Below are 22,326 nucleotides of genomic sequence, written 5' to 3'. Positions count from 1 at the left end.
CCTTCAGACTAGATACAAATTAGGTGAAAAGGTTGATTTGTTCTCCAGGAAGATGAGACTGAGAGGCAGGCCCGCGGCCTCACCATTTGAATCCCTGGTAGCTGCGCCTTCGCCTTTCGGGTCTGACCTCGGCTCTAGGTCTGAGCGCATAAGGCTTGAGGCGTGGGCGGGCAGCGGCGAGCAGTGCTGCAGCGGCGGCGGGCCCGGCACACCTGAGTCCCCCGGGTACTGCGGGTCCCAGGGCTGGGGGGGCAGACAGGCTCCGCCCCCGTCCCTCTTGCAAAAAGCACTGCCCGGGGGCCTGTCCCAGGTGTGTCGCTGGGAGTCGCCGGCTTCCCCGGCCCCTGCGAGGACAAACGAAGCCCCTGCGCCAGCACTTGCAGGCTGCACGTGGGACGGACCCCCCGCAGCCCGGGGCTGAGGCGGCTGGGCAAACCGAAAAGAGGGGGCCGCCCCGGGGTCCCGGGGTCTCGAGGACGCGGGTGCGCGCTGGCCCCGCCCCGCCTCCTGGCCCCGCCCCTGGCCCCGCCCCACCGCCCGAAGCCGCGGCCCCGCCCCTCAGGCAGCGCGGCCCCGCCCCTCCGGGTTGCTAGGGGAAGTGACGTCACAGCGCGATGGCGGCGGCTCCTTCAGGCAGCTGAAGGGGGATTTAGGCCCGGAAGATCCGAGTCCATCCGCGGCGGGGAGAGGGCGAGCGGGGTCGGCGGGGGCCGGAGCAGGGGCGGCGGCGCTCGGACTGTCCCATCCGCCCCGTATTGAGGCGCTGGGAGCAGCGGGGCGGCCGGAAAGCGATGGTGAAAGCGGGGCCGTGAGGGGGGCGGAGCCGGCAGCCCGACCCGCCGTAGCGGCAGCAGCGGCGCCGCCTCCCCGAGCTCAGACCCAGGAAGCGGCTGGGAGGGCAGGAGCGAGCCGGACCCGCCGCCGCCGCCGCCATGGAGCTCAGAGTCGGGAACAGGTACCGGCTGGGCCGGAAGATCGGCAGCGGCTCCTTCGGAGACATCTATCTCGGTGAGGCGCCCCTCCCCCCCCCAGCCCGGGCCGCCCCCGGACCGGCGTCCGCGCGGCCCCCCCCCCCGCCCCCGGGTCGGGGACCCCCGCCCAGGACCCCGGACACGCCCGGACCCCGCTGCGAGGCCCCGCGGCCCGCCTCCGCCCCCGGGACCCCCCTCGCGGGCCCGCGGCGGTGACCGGGACCCACCCCTCCGCCCCGCCCCCAGCCCCTCCGCGGGGTCCGGCCGTGCCCCGGGGCGCCTGCCCGGACGTGCGCCCCAGGCTGCCGGGAGCGGCCCTGCGCCGCCCCAGACCCCCGCCCGCTGTCCGCGCCCGGGTGTCCCCCGCGGGCAGACAAAGGCCGCCGGGCGGGTGTGCGGCCCCCTGCGCCCGGGCACGTGGGGGGGGGTCCGGGGGGGCGGTCGGGGCGCCGGCCCCAGGCTTCCGCGGCCCGCGGGCCCGTGCGACGGCGCAGCCCCAGCTCGGCGGCTCCCCGGGCTCCGACGGGGCCGCCGGGTGGGTCCCCCGCCCCGTCGAGCGGCCCCCGAAGGACATGTTGCGCATCCAAGTTGTGGACCGGGTGCCTCCGCCGGAGCCAGACTGGGATGTGGGGCAGCGCAGACGGAGTCGGCGTCGCGGTGTGGGCAAAAATTAGAGGCAAATAAAGTAGTAAAGCGCTCTCTACTCCCGAGGTGGTCCCTCTGGCCCTTACGGTTCTCCAGGTACATCTGGGGTAAAAAAAAAAAAAAAAAAAAAAAAAGAAAGAAAGAAAAATGGGATTGGAAAGTTCTGGATCGTCTCCGGTTTGCAGTGCGAGGAAATGCACGTGTAACGTGAACGGTCGGCTTGAGCCTTCAAGTTGGGGCTTTAAAAATCACTTTTGCTGTAGCCGGTACCCCCCTGGACCTGGGGACGCACAGCCTGGCGGGGCCGTGTGCGCAGAGGGACTGTTGCGCAAGTCTGGGGTAAACACGCTCCGATGTTGCGCAGAGCCCCTGCCCTGCTGCTTCTCTTGGGCTGTGTACCTGTCAGAGGGGTCAGGAGTGGCTTCAGGGGGTCCCCACCCGGCCTCCCGTCTTGTCACCCGGAGGTGCAGCTGCTCCTCCGGGGCTGACGGCGTTAGGAGTGCACATGTTTGTTCATTACCGCTTTTGGTGCCTTCTCACCCCACAGAGCAAGCCTGTCTGGGCCCTACAGATGCCTCTGATCCTGCCTGCCCTCTGCCTTACTGTCCTGCTGAGCAAAACACACTTCACAGACGTTTCTCTCCGGTAGTCTGCTGGCTGCCTTCTGAGCAGCGTTCCTTTAGGGAAATTTGCTGGGTGAATGTAAACTGTTTGCATTATTCCCAGAACAGTGAAATTTGGCCAAAGTTTTAACCTAGGATCTAGGAGCTGCCCTGAGAAGTCCATGCATTCGTCACCTTTACACGGGCATCAAAAAGTAGGTATTTATTTCGGAGCTCTCTGTCCTCAGGTGCTAGCCAGCTCTGTGCTTTCTGAAGCTGGTGCAGGGAGCCCCGTGTGCTTATTCACCGTGGTGCCCTCTGGGCCTCCCCCTGTGTTAGGCACACCGGCGGCACCTGATGCACGGCGCAGGCTGACCTGTCCCAGAGGGGTCTCTCCTCAGTCTCACACCCTCGCTCCCAGCACCCGCACGGCCCGTTGAGGTGCACTTAGGCCACAGCTGATGTTTTCCGTCAGCATGGGCTCTGGGCCCCCACGGGGGTCCATTCAGGCTGAGTGCTGCTCCACCGAGGAGAGGTGATCTTGTTACTTGAGAGATGTGGCTGGACCGCGGGGTCTGAGGAACCCCACCAGCTGTAGGTGAGGCTCAAAGATGGCTGCCCCAAAGACCACGGAACAGAATGAGTCATTCCTACCGTAGTTCCTCCTCTGTAGGTAAAGGCATTAGTTAAGGAATTGCATCCTCATATCTTGAAAATGGTTAGGTTCCATGTATTCTGCTGTGATTACAATTTAAATCACTTCTGCTGCTGTCATTTTACTATTGATCAGAACACTCGACTCCTCCACGAAGGTTCCCTGTGTTGTGATCCTGCATTTGGGGTCTTGGATTTCTGCCTGGGACGTTGTGTGCTTTCAGAGGTTTGAAACTGCGAGGAGGGGAGGCCGTCTTTCAGTTTACTGAGTGCCTCATGGACCAGGAGGGCCCGGTATTGGCCTGCCTTCCCGGCCGCCTGCTGCATTGACATGGTCATGCGGCCCTGTGCCCTGCCAGTTATTCCAGTCCATCCCACATGGCCCTTTTAAAGATGGGCTATTTCTCCAGTGCCTGGACTTCAGAAAGTACTGCACTTGGGCCACGATGGACCCCAAATGTGCGGTCCCCATCTTCTGTTTACCTCCAAGCTTGCCAGATCCTGAAGGCTGTCAGGGCAGGGCGCAAAGGCCTCAGAGTTCCTGTATTCTGTGCGGTACGTGCTTATGCGAAACGTTGCCTGTACCTGTTACTGCCAGTGGGCATAAGGCAAAGCCTTCCCACCCCTGTGTCTTCATCAGCTTTAGCTTCCACATGCTTTGGCCCCTTGCTGTTGGAGGTGATGTGTTGTGAGGCACTGGACATCAGAAGCCCTTTCATTTGCTGGCAGTGTACCTCCTGTATACCTGCTAATAACATTTGAAAACAGGGAGGGCGTGTTCTTACTGTGGACCACATGTTCCCAGTGTGACCAGTAGAGCTGAGGGAAGAAGAGGGTGTGTGGGGAAGAGTGCTAGAGCCAGGCGGGTGGTGGTGCTACAGTCAGCACAGACCCTCTTCAGTTCATCCAGTGTTCCAGAGCGTCTGCAAGCCCCCGTCCTCTCTGTTGTCATCCATGTTTGTTTTGTAGAGGCTGGCGGAAGGGTCCTCAGACCCACCTACACCCCTGTCTTTCATGATTGATGGAATGTAGGTTTTCTTCCTGTCCGTGTTGGCCTTTGGGGTCACTCCATTTATCAGAGGATGGCCTCCCCTCTGCATGTGTTACCTGGATGGACTGCAGCCTGCCGTCGTGACGTACATGAACATCTTTAGAGAGCTAAAGTTTAGTAACCTCTTCATACTCGATTTTCACGTTTTCCCCTCTCATGGACTTTTCTTTTTCTTCAGGAACACCATGCAAGGATGTCTGGCACACAGTAGGGGTTCTAGAGTGGTGGCTGGCTGGCCAGCTGGCTGGGAGAGAAGACCAGTTGCCTGCACTGGCTGAAGCTTTCCTAGTCACCTGGTTTCGTTCTTTAGGGTGGTAGCTTAAGCTTTGAGTGTCCCTGATGAGAGGTTGTGATCCTGCATCAGTTGCCTCGTCAACATTTGCCCTGTTTAGAGTGACCTTTGCCTGGCTGCCCAGAGGCCTCTCCCTGTTTCTTTGATAAGACAATCTTCATTGGGAGTTGGGCCTAAGGACAGCTGTCCCAGGACAGACTCAGGCTTGGGTTCGGTTCACTTAATTCATCGTCTGATTTTGTCTGCTCAACTTGAGAGACATAATTTTGTTTTCCTAGGATCACCTCTAACCTCTAACAGAGTAACACCCTTGCCTAGAGAGAGGAACTCTTGTCTGACAGGGTGGGGCTGCTTAAGCTGCTGGAGGGGCTGAGGTTATTAGCGAGATAAAACTGTTTTAAGTGTAAACGGACCCTGTGGATTGACTGCCTTGTGAATCTGAAACCCAGTGCTCAGTGGGGTCTTCTAACTTCTTGTTCCCTATCTAGAAGTACTTATAGAAGTTGTGCTGAACGATCAGGTTTTGTAATTACCAATCCTTCATAAACCATTACTTTTTTTTTTTTTAAGATTTTATTTACTTATTCATGAGAGACAGAGAGAGAGAGAGGAAGAGACACAGGCAGAGGGAGAAGCAGGCTCCACGCAGGAAGCCCGACACGGACTCGATCCCGGGTCTCCAGGATCACACCCTGGGCTGAAGGCCGCGCTAAACCGCTGAGCCACCTGGGCTGCCCCCATAAACCATTACTTTTGTAAAGTAAGATTAAATGTAGCAACATCGCTTTGCTGTCTGATCTCCTCGATGCTCTCTTGCTGCCCTGTATTGTTCCCCCCCCCCCTTGGACAGGTGGTTTGAGCACTAGACTTGGAGCAGGACTGCCAGGGAAGCATGAGGTGTGATGCCAGCCGTAGGAGGTGGGGCAGGGCTACAGGGCCCTAGACCACTGGACCTTGGTTTTGCCTGTGATGTTTGCTTCTCATGGAATGCCCAGTGCTTGAAGCTGGGCTCCTTGGTACGTCTACCCACTGGGCACAGACCTTGCTGGGAAGCAATCCAGAGTGTATGCTATTATCACATTTATTTGCAGAGCCCAAGCCCAGCCCCTCTTTGGTTCATCAGACTTGAGGCAAGCTTCACAGTTGTGATCTTAGGGGAGGCTGGCCCTTTGTGTTGGTGTGATCCTGGGGGAGGCTGTCTCTGTTGCTGGTGTGATCTTGGGGGAGGCTGGCTGTGTTGCTGGTGTGATCCTGGGCGAGGCAATCTCTGTTCTTTGGTGTGATCCCAAGGAAGGCTGGCTGTTTGCTGGTGTGATCTTGGGGGAGGCTGGCTCTGTTGCTGGTGTGATCCTGGGGGAGGCCAGCTGTGTTTGCTGGTGTGGTCTTCGGGGAAGCTGGCCCTATTTTCTGGCGTGTTCCTGGGGGAGGCTGGCTGTGTTTTTGCTGGTGTGATCTTGGGGGAGGCTGACTCCGTTGCTGGTGTGGTCCAGCAGGAAGATTGGCACCATGATAGGAGAACAGGATTCAAATGGAGTTTTAGAGTTGCTTACGGTTGTCTCCCAGACTGTCCTGTCAGTATTGCTGGATTGATGGCCAGATGTTTACATTATCTGCCACAATAGGGTGGAGCTAGAATGTTCTCTGCCCTCTTGAAGGTGGTGGTCTGGGAGGTAGTCTGTTTGGTCCAGGCTGTCTTGTCATTGAAGACCTGCTTCATGGCAAGGGTGACAATGCTGATGTAGTTGGCGGAGCAAGAATGCTCTCACTAAAGGCTCCACTGCTCATGCTTTGGGGAACAGAGTTGCTGATGTAACCAGTAAGCTGAGTCATCCATTTCTCTGTGTCTCCTGGGCTGGCGGGTTCAGCCCGGAGTCCAGGTCCTCACAGGAACTCCCAGTGCATTTCTCATTTGCACAGTACATTTACGATGAAGTCATTTCTCTTGTAATTGGATAGATCATCGCAAATGCGGGTAGGAAGAACAAAATGTATTACCTGTCTTCTTTGTGAGTGCCCAGAAGAATCTCTGTGGAATGGTAAATGAGGTTCTTAAATCTAGAATGGTCACTTGCAGTGGTCAGATGCTGGTTATTCCCATGGTTTTGGATTCAAGCCCACCAGAAGCCCTGTACTTCTTGGAGCCATCTGGGTAGTCTGGAGGAGACGTTGGGGGTTCTTAGGTGTTTAGTGGACACATGAACAGCAGCAGGCAGGGTTCCTGCAGGCTGCTTGTGGTTTTAGTGCCTTTGGGAATCTCAAAGTGCTTTGTAACTATTAACGCACCCTCCCTTGCAAGCGTCTTGTGAAATAGACTGCACTTCTTCCCCTGAACTTGGGGAGAGAGAAACCAGTCAGTTGAGGTTGCTTTGTCCAATGCTACGATCCCCTTGGGAAGGAAATGTCCCGGGCCTGTCGAGCTGCTGGAACCAATACAGATAAACATACTGCTGAGAAGGATTAAACTGGTGTGTACAGCAGACATCCTTATCCACAGGGGACATATTTCATGACCCATAGGGGATGCCTAAAACCATGGACAATACCAAACCCTACGTATACCTTGTTTCTTCCTAGACATACTTACTCATGATGATGTTTATAGATGAGGTATAGTGAGAGATTCACAACAATAGCTAATAATAAAATAGAACAATCATAGCAGCATATTGTAAATAAAGTTCTGTAACTGGGGTCTCACAATAATCCTACTGAGCTGTACTCCCCTTTCTTGTGACCCTGTGAGGTGGTGAAGTGCCAATGTGACAAGGGGCGGGAGGGAAGTGATGCGGGTGTGTGACGTGGCGAGGCTCCTGCTGACCTGACCGGAGGGTGGCACAGGAGCATCTGTCTGCAGACCGAGTTTGACTGCAGATAAGGGACACCTGTACTTACAAGGCACCTGGGGGAGAGCTAGGTGTAGGTTAAGACTCTTCCCTGTTTTCTTCAGCTAAAGCTTCTTGAGGAAGGTTTCATGGGCACAGCTTTGGGTCAAATGGGAGCTCAGGAGCATTTGTGTGTGAAGCCTGGGGCAGGGCGTTGTCATATCTGCATTTCCTTAATTGAAGTAAAGCAGAGATAGAACATAGGCTGTTATCAGGAGGTATTAGCTGATGTTTTGTTGGTTTTAGCATAAAACTAACAAAAGGTATGTGACAGGTACATGTTGCATAAGTGTCATTTGGGCTCTAAAAGGGAGTCCACCCTTCTGGTCCAGTATCAGTAAGAAATGCACAGTAGTGTCCTATTCCCCAGGAAGGGAGAAGGTTGCAGAGTGTCCTTGGGGGAACCAGCTCCACTGGAGAAGTGCCTTGACTGTTCTGAGATTTATGCGGCTCAACACCCAGGGTGGGTGGACTGAAGCCGTGGGTGTTTGGTAAAAAGGAAGGCCCACACCCACCCACCCCCACACAGGCCTATCCAGGCAGCATGGAGAAATGGGGAGCACACAGTCACCCTGGAACTGCTTCGCCCTGGGTAGGTGAATACAGGGGCCAGCCACCAGCTGGTGGGACAGGAAAGCTTAGGGCAGAAAAGATGGGAGTCCTTGCAGAGAGAAATGCACTGCCCTGTCTCTGGGTCCCCTATTGACGTGATCAGAGTGGGGACATATGGAAGTGGGTGAGGGAATACTAAATAAGACTTTTCTATACATATCAAAGACTTCCTGCTTAAAAAGTGAAAGTAATGATGGTTTTTCCACAGGGTTTGTCCACCACCGACACCCATCTCACAGGGGAAAGCGGAGCAGAAGGTCTGTGGTGTGTTATAGTATTGCGTTAGGTGGTGGACACCAGATTATTAATGTTTGTGGTTTTTCTCTTTTGCCAAGGTACGGACATTGCTGCAGGAGAAGAAGTTGCCATCAAGCTTGAATGTGTCAAAACCAAACACCCTCAGCTCCACATTGAGAGCAAAATCTACAAAATGATGCAGGGAGGAGGTATGCCCTTTACCTGTTCAAAAGAAAACCAGGGTTGTATTTGATGAGGGAGAATGGGTCATGAAGCATAGCCTCTGGTTTATTTGGGAAAGGGAGGGAAACATCCATACATGTGACTCAGTCATGTGGCTTCCTTCAGCTACCAAGAGGCCTACTGAAGGCCTCGTTCAACATAAAGCATGATTGTCTGCTTTTCCATAGCCTCATGTTAACTAGTCGTGTCTTTGAACTCAGGGTTTGTGAGAATTGTGATTTTTCAGGCACACTCCTGATTGTTAGGTATGCCACCTTGGTCACATGGTTTGCTCATAGCTTTGGTGGGGAGTCCCCTCAGACGCTCCTGAGTGAAACAGAGTTTGAACTCCGTGACTTCTGTGTCCCTTTCTAACTCAATTATTGTCCCAATTCTTCGAAACCTTCTCTTGGGCCTAAGGGTATCTGATGTCCTGATCTCAGAGTCTAACTTTTAGAATTCTCTGGACTTCAAGATAGTTCAGCTAAGGGAGCAGGTGGGGCTTTTCTTGGGTGTCTCAGAGTCCCAAAGACACCGCAGCATTAGGAAGGACATGTCCGTGCTTTGCCCCAAGAAGCTCCCCTCGGGAAGAAGGCTTTGTGTCTGAAGAATGGCTGCACTTCATCCTGATAGGAGACCCTTCGTGGCAGAAGCTTCTGTGGTACTTTCATAGTTTGGAGTGCTCTCGGTGCCTTGCAAATGGAAGCTTGTCTTCAGAGTCTGAATTGCGTTTTTTCAGGAGAGAAGGGAGGATTGGTGATTTCACTCTGGCATCTTTCCTCCACAAAAGTGGTTTAATCTGTGTTGCTACCAGCAACCAACATTTCTTGCTTTACACAGCAACACATGTCTCTCATACATATCAGAGCAACACAAACAGTCCTGCAGGACCCATCACAGAGGAGGTCCAGGGTATCCCATCTCGGCTTTCTGGGAGCCTGAGGAGGCCATCGGTAAAAATATCCTGGCCCCTGTGGGCCCCAGGGAGTGGTCAGCAGAGGACCCAGCCATTGTGTCTGCCCTCTGGTGACCCTCAGCAGAAGGCAGGCTTCTTAGGCATCGAGGACAGTCTACACAGCTTATCAGGTGGTGATGAGAAGGAGATGACTCGGGAGGTGGCCTTTGTGGTTGGGGAGGGCCTGATGCTGGGGTTTGAATAAAGCTTCCAGTTAAAAGTTGTGTTGAGTGTTAACAAGCAGCATCTCTGAGAATTTGCAAGCTGGAGGGCCAGAGGGCAGAAGGAAAGAAGACGGTCAGCCAATACCCCAATAGGAATTGGATAAGAGAGACTGGACAGAGAAGACTTTATTCCCTTCAGGATGGGATTTCTCTGTCCTTGAACCACAGTCGTCTGCGGCAGGCCTGAGGGCCCAAGCTGCAGCATTGCATCTCACTTTGAATCCTTGCGTTAAGATTTGTGCCCCTTCTCTTGGACCCTAAAAACCTAGGATCTTCTCCCTTCTGGCCATCCTCCACGTGTAGATTGAGTTTTACTCCGGTTTCAAATGTGCACTTAATGGATATTATCAAGGTGCTTTATTTTTTTTTTTTTTTAAATTTTATTTATTTATGATAGTCACAGAGAGAGAGAGAGAGGCGCAGAGACATAGGCAGAGGGAGAAGCAGGCTCCATGCACCGGGAGCCCGATGTGGGATTCGATCCTGGGTCTCCAGGATCGCGCCCTGGGCCAAAGGCAGGCACCAAACCGCTGCGCCACCCAGGGATCCCCTATCAAGGTGCTTTAAAAAAAAAAAAAAAAAAGGTAAAGAGACCAATTTTTGAAAAGAGATGATGTCCAGAAACGCAGAGTCCATGATTCTGATAGTGTTGTGTGAATTCCTCCTAACCAAGATGAAGCCGCCGGGGCTGCAGACAGGATGCAGGGGTCCTCTTGCTGAAGGTCAGCCTTCTGCATTACATCTCATGCAAATACACACAGACCACTTGGTTGTGGTGAAGGGACGGCAAGTATCTCTGACTGTGGTTCTTAGGTGCTTTTAATGCTGCATCCTGGGCTTGCTTGCATGTGCGGATACATCATAGGAGGGAGCTGAGAGACTGCCATGCACTCTGTAGCTTGCTGTGCAGGCTTCTCTAGATACTGCCTGGCCCGTGGTGGTGGTGCTGTGCTTGGCTAGAGAGAGCGGCACTTAGGCAAGCAGGCCACCTAGGGGAGGAGTCGGTCTCCACTTACAGACACTGGCATGTCTGCTGCCACTACAGTCCTGTGCAGAAACATGTCAGCCAGCCTTGTGTCCTGACTGAAGAAATAGATACGCAGACCGTTGCAGAACTTGCCCGAGGACAGAGATTTGAACCTGAGCATCGTCGTGCCCAGGCCACTGCTGCATAGCAGCTCTGCTCCTGGGGAGGCATGCAGCTGCCCAGCCTGGCAGTCAGCACCGTGCCCCAGATGCTTCTACCTGCGGCAAGTTTGCTGGCAATAGTGGATTAAACACCTGGAAAAGCAGGAATAAACCTTGCTTACTTGTGTTGGTAAATGACTTGGGGAGACATTATGTTCTTCTCAAAATGCAGTAGAGTGCCAGGTCCTGCTTAGACATCAACTGCTCTTTCCCATCTGGATGTCTCCAGGGTGGCTTTGAACCATCCCTTCTTTGGTGGCCTCTCAGTAGAGAACATTTGTTCAGTCCACAGCTGCTTCTGGTCAAGGCTCAGGGCGGGTGTGGTGTGTGGGAGGGTGGAGTGGGCCATTTGTATAAAATCTGGGCTGGCAGTGAGGGTGAGCACTGAGCACGCATGGCCCTCACGGTAGAAGTGGCTGAGTCCCCCAGTTCCCTTCTCTCATCCTGTGTCCTGGTCAGTTCCCATAGCAGAGAACATATGTAATATGTGGGGACTGATCCTAAAGTGAACACCCATTGCTCCCACCTACTTGAGAGGCGGCAGGACCCCAGCCCCACCTGGTGCTCGCGTACCAGTTCACCTCAGTGCCCTGAGGGAGGAACCATGGTCCAGAGTTTGCCCCTGGCATCCTTGCCTAAGGATTTTTGTTTCTCTGCCACCCCATAAGTAGTTTGTTTTTGAAAGTGTAATGACCTTGTCTAGAAAAATTTGGCAGTTTGTTTATGGTTGTTTTAGGTTTGAGTTGCCAAAAACTTTGTGAAAATTTGTATTTATTTGCATTAATGTCAAATACTGGAATTTCTCATAAGTAAAAATGGAAAGCATATGCCTGTTCCCGTCGCCTAGTTTTTCACCCCCAAGCAGAGATTTTGGTATCTTTGGACTCCCATCAAGTGTTGAGAACTGCACGTAGTGACACTAAGCCACCCATTTGCCATCTTAATGGCCCGTGGGTGGGGGTAGCATGCTGGTCACTGCTGCCCTCGCCCTACCAGCCTTGCCTGCTCCTGCATGGGCCCAGCAGTGGTGTGCATTTCCACGTTTCTGATCGTGCTGGCACCAGAGTCCCCGTCTGCGGACAGGCAGTGGGAACATGCTTGTGATCGCTTTATGGCTGATTGCTTCCTGGGGCCTCAGCACTTAATCTAGACTGCTCAGGACAAAGCAGGCTACACAGAAAGCTGAGCATCTTCTCACCAGAGAACTCTTGAGAGCAAGGGCGCTCTGCCTTTACTGCATTCTCTCTGCTCCCTGATGCTGGGTAACAAGACTTTGGGATCGACCACTAGGAGAAAGGGTGCCGCCATTGGAACACCTCAGCGGTGTAAACGGACTCCGTGCGTCTTTGAGTCACATCTGCCTCACATGTGCAACATATGAATGTCTTTGGTATGGTTTTCACATACCGTTCAACTTTACTTTTGACCCCACGTGCTCCCAAGATGCCCTGTGCTGACATGGCTGCTGTTTAGTAACCACCTGTCTCTAAGCAGTTCGCTCCTGCTTCTGTCCTCTTATTTTTGGGGACGGTGCCTCGATAGCACCCGATCATGTTTTCTGTTGCACAGCCTGAGAGTGGAATTGTGTCTCATGGAGCAGGCAGGCCCTTGGCCTGCAGGATGACGTCGGGTGCCGCACCTGCCTGCAGGGACGTGTCCCCCCAGGATGGTCAGTTATGCAGGTTATTTCCCAGCTGCCTGGCATCTGAGCTTCTGTTGAAGCCACATCCTCTTTGGTCTCGTCATCACCATTCCTCTCTAGCATGGCACGGGGTCCCCTTTCTAGCTCCGAAGACAAAGAAGAACATTTAAAAATAAGGGTGGGAGAGGAAGAAATAAAACTTATTTGTAAAGGAATGGACCTCTGGTGGGTAGCTGGCTCTCACTCTACACATATCATCAGTTCACTTCATTACACCAGTACCAATCCATTACAAGATGTCTGTGTCCCCCCAGGTACCATCCCGTCTCTTCTGTATCTTCTGAGGGGAAAGGAAAGGGTTGTGTGTGTGTGTGTGTGTGTGTGTGTGTGTGTGTGTGTGTGTGAGACACAGCAGTCGCAGATCCCACCATCACATCTGTGTTCTCCAGGGATGGCGTCACTAAAACTAGGGTCTCAGTCTCCTGCAATTCAGGAGCAGGAGGAAGCTTGGGAGAAGGCAGATAGGCACAGGCTTCTCTCCTTCCCCAGAAATTCAAAATTCCACAGAAAACTTTGGTTTCCTGCATTAAACATGGAGTTACAGTCAACCATATCCTACTAAACCATCTTGTGGCCCATTTGACATGCATGTCTTTTTGAATTTTTTTTTTTTTTATTTATTTACGATAGTCATACAGAAAGAGAGAGAGAGAGAGGCAGAGACACAGGCAGAGGGAGAAGCAGGCTCCATGCACCGGGAGCCTGACGTGGGATTCGCTCCCGGGTCTCCAGGATCGCGCCCTGGGCCAAAGGCAGGCGCCAAACCTCTGCGCCACCCAGGGATCCCTGACATGCATGTCTTAAACCTTCAGGGACGCTCCTGAGTAACTTGGAGGTCCAGTCATCTTCCCTTCTTGGTTTTCCAGCCCCCCACCCCACACCTTTTCCCTAGGATTAGAGACTGAAAGAGGTTTGATCCCTCTAAATACAGCAACATGTTTGGCATGAATCATGACAAAGAACAGTTTTGACTCAGGAGGTTGGGGGCAAGGGATGGAACGTTTCTGGCTTCTTCAGAATTTTGTGCGAATCATTTAAGCATTGTGCAGCCAACCCAGGAATTGTAAGAGTATACGAGCTTTTGCGCGGGACAGGGTGGGTAGAGAAAGGAATAAGGTAGGAAGGAGGCAAGCTTTTAAAACAGAAGATTGACCCAAATAGGAAATAGAATAAAGGGGCACCAAGAAGAGATGGCTCAAGACCGCCCCCTTCAACATATACACATACATCCTTAAGTTGGTGAACAATAAAACCCCAGAAGAACATGGAGAAAGACCAGCTCATTCTGTTTACACAAGCCAGGCTGCCTGTCGATCACTCAGCTGGCACCTTGTGAGTCCTCCAGGCCTAACACAGCGATTCAAGGGAGTGGCTAGAAACCAGCATGAGGCACGGCTGGTCCCAGTGCACTCCATCATACTCCCCACCATGGCACTAACCACTGCTGTGGCAGGGTGCTGGCCCTGACATCGAGGTCTCTAGAAGCCCAGGTAGGAAAACCCAGCATTGTTCAAGGTTAAGGATTTGAGGCTTTGCTTCACTTAACCCAGTGAGCCACCCAGGTGCCCCTGGGACTTTGCTTCGTACACACACACGGACCCTGATGTGCTGGTAGGCTGGACTGAGCCAGTGAAGGGAGCCCATGTCCTGAGATTGGGGGTCCAGAATAGGAGTCCATTGCTGGTGCAGACCAGCATACCATAGTCGGGGCTTCTCCGCGCCTTCGGGCCCCCTTGTACCACCTTTCCTGTTCAGACCAATGCCCAATCTTGTAGGAGAGAGACATCAAGTCACAGGGCAGCCCTGGTAAAATGGGGTGGTTCCTGCACACCCCAAGTAGTTCTGCACCCTGGGGAAATGGCAGAGCATAGTCCTGCTCCAGAGTCCTGGGCTGCTGCTGACCCCCTCCCTGAAATAGCTTTGCCCCGAGAGAGAACCTGGTACAGAAAGAGAGCATCACCCAGAAATACGGGAACGTAAAACCAGAATGCTTATTACATCAAGAGCAGTTAGAAGCCATCAAGATTCGTCATTTATACAGGGTCAGGGCAATTGGAGTCCTGAGAATGTGGGACCCCAGGCGTAGTTCTTTGAGACAGTGAGAAGTGACATAGTGCCTCTGAGAGCGATGCCTGTGAGCTTAGAGCAGCGAGTCTGCAGCTGTGGCCCGGCCACGCTCCTGCTCCAGAAAGCCTGCCCCACCTCCAAGAGTCCTCCCCATGCACCAAGAAGTGCCCGGAGTAGAGGATTGAGAAAGCTGTTCATGGGCGTTGCTGACAAAGATGCTGTAAATGTTGTGTATTTGCGTGGACGTTCATTTCCTCTTCTCATGGGTAAATATCTTTTCTAGGAGTGGAATGGCTGAATCAGAAGTAGGTGAATGCTTTTCCCTTTTAATAAAGTCCAGCTGCTTTCCAGGTGGCTGTCCCATTACATTCCCACCAGCAGTGACAGGACTTTGACGGTTCGTGTCTTTCAAACTGTCTGTGTCATCTGTTACTGAATTTACTGACATAAAGCTGTTTATAATGTTCCTCTATTAGCCTTTTTTTTTTAAATTTTTATTTATTTATGATAGTCACAGAGAGATAGAGAGAGAGAGGCGGAGACACAGAGGGAGAAGCAGGCTCCATGCACCGGGAGCCCGACGTGGGATTCAATCCCGGGTCTCCAGGATCGCGCCCCGGGCCAAAGGCAGGCGCCAAACCGCTGCGCCACCCAGGGATCCCTCTCTATTAGCCTTTTAATAGATGTAGAATCCATTCAATATTGCTAATTTGCGCCTTCTCTTATTTTTTCCTGATCAGTCTGATTAGAGGTTTATCAAAAATCTTCTCAAAAAACATGTGGTTTCAGTAATTTTTCTCTTTGTTTCTTTATGTTCCTTTCCCTTGATTACTGCTTGATCATTTTCATTTCATCTGTTTACTTTGGGTTTAATTTGCTATTTTCTGAGGCATTTGGTTGCTATTGATTCTCCCTAGGTGCCCTTAGAGCAGGTCTCATAAACCCTGATGTGTTGTGTTTTCGATTTTATTTAGTTCAAAAAACTTTCTAATTCCTCTACTGATTTCTCCCTGATAGGCGGATTATTTTTAAGTGTATTATATAGCATCCAAATATTTGGGGGTTTTCCGGAGAGCACTCTGTTATTTCTGACTGAATTCCATTGTCATCTGAGAGCATACTTGGTACAACTTGAATCCTTTTAACTCCAGGCCTGTTTTATGTCCATCGTTGGGTCTGTCTTGGTAACCGGCCCAGGTGTACTTGAGAGTCCGAGGGCCTGTTAAGGACACCATCAAATTGTGTGTTTTGCCAGCTTCCTTGCAGTTTCCCTTCACATGTTTTAGCTCTGCTATTAGGTGCATGAATGTATGGAGTGGTTATATTCTCCTGACAAGTCAGGCCTTTATCCTTATGAAATAACAGGCACATCCTCAGAAATGCTCTCCGTAGCCTGCTGCACCCTGTGTGAACCCAGCTCCGTGCACCCTTCTGTCTAAAGTTGGTGTCCTCCTTAGAACCTATTGCGTGCAGTGTTGGGAGGACTTAACGCTTGATGTGGTTCCTGACAGGCCAGGTTTGTTGTTTTGTTTTGTTTTTTTACCATCTTACTGCTGGTTTTTGTCTCCTCTCCTCCTTTGCCTGTTTTTGGATTAATCAAGTATTTTATTTGTATTTCTTTTGTTTTTTAAGATTTTATTTATTGGGGACGCCTAGATGGCTCAGCGGTTGGGTGGGTGACTTTGGCTCAGGGCGTGATCCCGGGATCCAGGATCTAGTCCCACATCGGGCTCCTGCGTGGAGCCTGCTTGTCACTCTGCCTGTATCTCAGCCTCTCTCTGTATCTCTCATGAATAAATAAATAAATCTTTAAAAAAATTTTTTTTGATTGATTTGCAAGAGCACGAGCAGGGGGAGGAGGAGCAGAGGGAGAAGCAGGCTCCTCACAGGGAGCCCAGTGCGGGACTTGATCCCAGGACCCAGGATCACACCCTGAGCCAAAGGCAGACATACGCTCAACCACTAAGCCACCCAGGTGTCCCAAATAGGCATTTCTTTTAAAGGGATTTAAGTAATTTTTAAAAATCTTAGGTGTGAGGGACACCTGGGTGGCTCAGCAGTTGAGCTCCTCCTGCCTTTGGCCCGGGGTGTGATCCTAGAGTCCCAGGATCGAGTCTCGTGGGCTCCCCACAGGGAGCCTGCTTCTTCCTCTGCCTGTGTCTCTGCCTCTCTGTGTTTCTGATGAATAAATAAATAAAATCTTTATATAAAAGAAAAGATTTATAAATCTTATATGTGAACTTCTGTTGTTATTTCCAGTGCTTTCCATCCTTTTGTGTGGGCCCCACACTTCTGCCTGGCATTGCTTGCCTTCTGCCTGAAGGGTGACCATTCCCATATGTAGCAGTTCAGGTCTGCTGCTGATGGATTCTCCAGCTTTTTTATATCTGAAATTCTGTTCATTCATCTTGGTTTTTGGAGGTTTTTTGTCCTCGGTACTTGAAACATGTTGCCCGCCCCACTGTGTTCTTTTAGATGCCTCGTTTCTGACAAGGAGTCTGCAGCCATCCTGGTCTTTGACCTCTTTATATAACGTGGTTTTTCCCACTGGTTGCTTTCAAGATGCTCTCTTTATCACTAGTTGTGAGTGATTTTATTAGCACGTGTGGACATTTGTGTGATGTTCTTTGTGGCCCTTGTGTGTAGGGTCGGCCTAGCTTACAACTGTGGGTTTGTCTTCATCCAGCTACTTCCAACATCTCCGGCCCCCTCCTCCCTCTTTCCTGAGTGCTCCAGTGATAATAGGTATTAGGTGGCTTGAAGCTGTTCTTGCTGCTTTTCCAGTGGTATCTGTTGCTATGCCTTCGAGTCATGCAGCTTTTCTTTTGCACCATCTAATCTCAGACACTAGTTCTCATCTATAAAAGTTGGATTTGAGTCTTTTTTTTTTTTTAAGATTTTATTCATGAGGGACACAGAGAGGCAGAGACAACAGGCAGAGGGAGAAGCAGGCTCCCTGTGGGGAGCCCAATGTGGGACTCAATCCTGGAACCCCGGGGTCACAACCCGAGCTGAAGGCAGATGCTCAGTCACTGAGCCACCCAGGTGTCCCAGATTTGAGTCTTGTATAAATTTTCCATGCCACCACTTTGTAGCTTTTTTGACATGGAATATAATTAGAATATATAATAACTTTTAAAATATTTATTTATTTATTTTTAGAGAGCACACGAAGGGAGAGATGGGGGGAGAGAAGCTCAAGCAGACTCCTTGCAAAGCACAGAGCCTAACTCAGGGCTCAATCCCATGACCTTAAGATCAAGAGTCAGACACTTAACTGACTGAGCCACCCAGACGCCTCTATAATAGCTTTTTTTAAAAAGATTTTTATTTATTTATTCATGAGAGACACACACAGAGAGAGAAACAGAGGGAGAAGCAGGCCCCATTCAGGGAACCCAATGTGGGATTCAATCCCAGGGCTCCAGGATCATGCCCTGGGTGGAAGGCAGGCCCCAAACTGCTGAGCCACCCAGGGATATCCCTATCATAACTCTTATTGTGCTTCTCTGCTAATTCTAACATCTGAACCAGTTTCAATTGATTGTTCTCAGTGTGGATGTTTTCCGCTTCTTTGCATACCTGGTAATCTTTGGACGGCAGACGTTGTGAATTTTACTTGCTCACCCGCTTGGTATTTTATCCTGTTCCTCACGTTCTTTCTCTACCTAGTTATGGGATGAAGTCAAGTTACTTTTGTCTGTTCAGTTTTTGCATTTCTGCTGACAGTTGAGGCAGGAAGGGGGCAGCCTATGGCCCACGCAGCTTGTGTCCCGTCTTTCAGGCCTGGGTGTTGTTCATTGTCTCATGTTCAGAAAAACCATTTTTCCACATGTTCTGAGTTATGTTCAGTGTTCTTGTTTTTGTGGATGTCAGGGCTAGTTAGGCCCCCATTACTCCATCTTGGTTGATATAGAGTAACTTAATAATAGTATCTGCTTCTGACTCAGGGTTTCTTATACCAAACACATTACTCATAATGGAAAAGATCGATATGTTCATCTTTGTTAGAATTTCTCATCAAAGGGATCCCTGGGTGGCGCAGCGGTTTGGCGCCTGCCTTTGGCCCAGGGCGCGATCCTGGAGACCTGGGATTGAATCCCACGTCGGGCTCCGGGTACATGGAGCCTGCTTCTCCCTCTGCCTGTGTCTCTGCCTCTCTCTCTCTCTCTGTGTGTGACGATCATAAAAAAAAAAAAAAAAAAAAAAAAAAAAAAAAAAGAATTTCTCATCAAAAAGCTCCAAAAGAAAAAATATGCCTGACATAAAAGCAACAATGGTTTAGTACCAAGAATTTTTTTAAAATTTTATTTATGTATTTGAGAGACAGTGTGCTTGCACACCCGCACAAGTAGGGGGAGGGGCAGAAGGAGGAGCCAACTCCCCTCTGAGCAGGGAGCCTGACACAGGACTTGATCCCAGGATCCTGAGATCATGACCTGAGGTGAAGGCAGATGTTTATTTTTTTTTTAATTTTTTTTATTTATTTATTTATGATAGGCACACAGTGAGAGAGAGAGAGAGAGAGAGAGAGAGAGAGAGGCAGAGACACAGGCAGAGGGAGAAGCAGGCTCCATGCACTGGGAGCCCGACGTGGGATTCGATCCTGGGTCTCCAGGATCGCGCCCTGGGCCAAAGGCAGGCGCTAAACCGCTGCGCCACCCAGGGATCCCAGAAGGCAGATGTTTAACCTACTGAGCCACCCAGGAGCCCCAGAACCCAGAATTTTTAAAGAACGGCTATAAATAGGCAAAAGACTACCTGATACAGAAATTGCAAAAGACATGGGTAGACATTTCAAAGAACAGCGTGTGGCCAATAAGTATATGGAAGAAAGATCCAAACTGAGAGTTCATTGACACACTCTCTCACACCCACTGCATTTTGATGAAGAGTCAGCGATCTGCTTCCACCAGCTCACTGCTGGTGGGTGTGTGGAGTGGGCTCTCTGTCTTAGGAAACAAGGTGACATTATCTTGCAGAGTCAGACAACTTGTGCTCCGTGTTTGTAGGCATGTGCCTGGGGAAACAGGATGTGAACAAGAATTTGGTGTAGAAGAATTTTCATCCGGGGACATGAATAAGGGTGTACTTAGTAGCACCGTCTGTAATGAAGCAAACCCAGATAGTCCAAATGAAAGAATAGATGAATTATGATCTGTTCTCCAAAGGGAAGACTATACAGCAGGCATAAAAAGCAATGTAGGGGGCACCTGGGGGGCTCAGTGGTTGAGCGTCTGCCTTTGGCTCAGGATGTGACCCCGGGGTCCTGGGATCGAGTCCCACATCGGGCTCCCTGCAGGGAGCCTGCTTCTCCCTCTGTGTCTCTGCCTCTCTCTGGGTCTCTCATGAATAAATAAACAAAATATTTTTTAAAAGGCAGAAAAACAACAATTAGAAATATAAAATTCCATTATATTAGTTTCTGGTGTATAACATAGTGACTTGACAGGCCTCTATATTACACGGTGCTCACTATGGTGGATGTGGTCACCATGTCCTGATAGTATTATTGACTATTCATCCTAGTGACCTTTTTATTTTTTTCTTTTTCTTTTGGACTTATTTTATAACTTGAGAGATTGTACCTTTTAATACCCTTCACCTATTTTGTTCCATCCTCTCTGGCAACTCTACCACTTGACTCTGTATTTATGAATGTTTCTTATTTGCCTGTTTTGTCCATTAGATTCTACATAGAAATGGAATCCTATGGTATTTATTTTTCTTTGACTTATTTTACTTTGCATGGTATTCTCTAGTCCATCCATGTTGTCTAAAATGACAAGACTTCATCCTTTCTAACGGCTGAATGTTAAACCGGCATCCTTCTTTATTAAAAGCAAGGGAATGATAAAGTCCTGGATGCGTCATTCTGTGGGGAGTACAGGAGTGAGTGGAGAGAGGTGTGTAACGGTAGGCGTAGTTATGAGGAATGACCTGGGTCTGGGTAGGTGGTGGGCTAAAGACCTTTGCTTCATTCTGCTGTGTAACTTAGCTATTTTTTTAATTTGTTCTCATGAAACATGTAACACGTTTTTAAGTAATTAATTTTCAAAGTGAAAGGGAGTTGCCTAGTTGGTATCACAACTTAATAGAAAGCTGAACTAAAAACTTAGTTTTGGTCAAGGGCCCCAGCCCTCAGTGTTCACAACAGTGTCGGGGGACTCAGTACAGATGAGAGTAGAAGGTGGGTACGCACAGGCCCACATCGCACCAAATAGTGATTGAATGAGTAGACGGGAGGGAAGATCAAATCTGAGTACTGTATGTAGGTGCTCTGCCCTCAAGAAGCGGAGCAGGACCCCGGCCCGAAGTATGGGCTCGGGCTCGCATGGTCTTCCCAAAGAGAACAGTCACACGCCCTGAGGACAATGAGCACACCCCAGCCAGGGGTCACAGCCCATCCTCGGTGAGGAGCAAGGACCCCTGAGTGACGCGGTGAGAAGCCTTCAGCTCCGTGGTCTTCCTCCCCAAACCCATCGCCCCACGTGAGACGTGTCCCGATGGAGGGAGGGTCCCAGCACCCCCAGAACTGCTGGGCCACCTGAAACCAAGGACAGGAGAGCCGGCACGGCCCAGAGGCCCAGAGGCGTCGGGGGGAAATGTGACGTTCAGGGTGGAGAGAGGGTGTGACGGGAACCAAGGAAACCTGAACAGAGTGTGGACTTTGGTTAACCACAGGGAGCCTGTGCTGGTCCCGGTTCGGAGGATTCGGATTCGTGGGGAGGGCGGGGCGGGTGGGGACTCAGCTTTTTTCAGAGGAGCCCTTCTTGGTCTGCTCACTTCCCCCCTCCCCCCACCCGCCCCTGGCCTTCCATTCTTTCCTTGGTGTCACTTCTAGCCGCTGCCCGCCTGGTCTTGGCCTCGTGGTGTGTGTCTCGTGGGGTGTGTGCCAGCATGCAAGCACAGGCATGGTGGGTCTCTCTTGCAGTGGGCATCCCCACCATCCGGTGGTGTGGTGCAGAGGGAGACTACAATGTCATGGTGATGGAACTGTTGGGGCCGAGCCTGGAGGATCTCTTCAACTTCTGCTCGAGGAAGTTCAGCCTCAAAACTGTCCTGCTGCTTGCTGACCAGATGGTAAGAATCCATTTTTCTGAGGTGACAGGGAGCTGGGCCCCTGACACGTGCTTGCTGTGACTCAGAAGTCTGGCAGCTCGTTCAGGGGCTCTTGTCCTTGTCTTATGCCTGTTAGTGCCCAGGGACTGAGCGAGAACATTAATCTTTGGTGCGGGATCATGCGTGCGGGCTGGCCTTGGAGACCACCCCACATGGCTCCAGTTCCCTCAGGATCCTGTGTGTGCTTCCTGGTGGGACCCTGCAGGAAGGACTGCTGGTGTAGATGCGTGTCTGGGAGTGGTGGTCCCATCAGGCTGCCGTGGGTCCAGCCCCCTGAGAGCCAAGGAGAGAAAAGACCCGGGCCTGGTTGGGGTACTAAAGGTGGTCCAGTCAACATCCTTCCCTGGTTGTTGAGTTACTCTGCTCTGGCCAAGGGCTGCAAGACGTGCAGCTGAGGGCACGGCCCTCACTCTGCCAAGCAGGTGCCTTTCCCGAGGCTGCTGCTGGGATTCGATCTTGTCATTACTTCCCTACCTACAGATTAGTCGCATCGAATACATTCATTCAAAGAACTTCATCCACCGAGACGTGAAGCCAGATAACTTTCTCATGGGGCTGGGGAAGAAGGGCAACTTGGTGTACATCATCGACTTTGGGCTGGCCAAGAAGTACCGGGACGCCAGGACCCACCAGCACATCCCCTACCGCGAGAACAAAAACCTCACTGGGACGGCGCGGTACGCCTCCATCAACACGCATCTTGGAATCGGTGAGCCCATGGGTGGTGGGGTCTCCTGTGCCCCTGCTCACTAGGATGCCTTGGGCACATCCATCTCTTGGCTCAGGGAAGGGGCAGCCTCCTGGGGGAACCCTGGGAGTGGTCAGCATGTTTGGCATAGAGGCTGTCATCAGTGCTTTGTGGCAAAGGCTGGTTCTCCAGACTCTCGAAAACCCTCTGTG

The 22,326-nt window shown here is 51.4% G+C and overlaps 1 protein-coding gene across 4 annotated transcripts in view; it reads left to right on the top strand.

Annotated features, from left to right (window-relative positions):
* The first annotated feature begins 634 nt into the window (after positions 1-634).
* Positions 635-22,326, top strand: part of CSNK1D (casein kinase 1 delta) — a 34,987-nt gene continuing 13,295 nt past the window's right edge. For 2 of the 4 annotated variants that reach the window (XR_008663114.1, XM_055314979.1), the window contains exons 1-4: positions 635-1,008; positions 8,045-8,155; positions 21,239-21,387; positions 21,907-22,135. Coding sequence is in view for 3 of the 4 variants with exons in the window: in XM_055314979.1 (XP_055170954.1) it covers positions 933-1,008; positions 8,045-8,155; positions 21,239-21,387; positions 21,907-22,135 (565 nt within the window). In the remaining variant the exon portion in view is untranslated. The remainder of the gene's footprint in view (positions 1,009-8,044; positions 8,156-21,238; positions 21,388-21,906; positions 22,136-22,326) is intronic. The other 2 variants (XM_055314994.1, XM_055315002.1) reach the window with 2 other exon arrangements.

This window comes from Nyctereutes procyonoides, unplaced genomic scaffold (genome assembly GCF_905146905.1).
Source record: "Nyctereutes procyonoides isolate TBG_1078 unplaced genomic scaffold, NYPRO_anot_genome, whole genome shotgun sequence".
Classification (NCBI taxonomy): domain Eukaryota; kingdom Metazoa; phylum Chordata; class Mammalia; order Carnivora; family Canidae; genus Nyctereutes; species Nyctereutes procyonoides.
The sequence above is the reverse complement of the archived record's forward strand: the minus strand, read 5'-3'. Positions and strand labels throughout refer to the sequence as shown.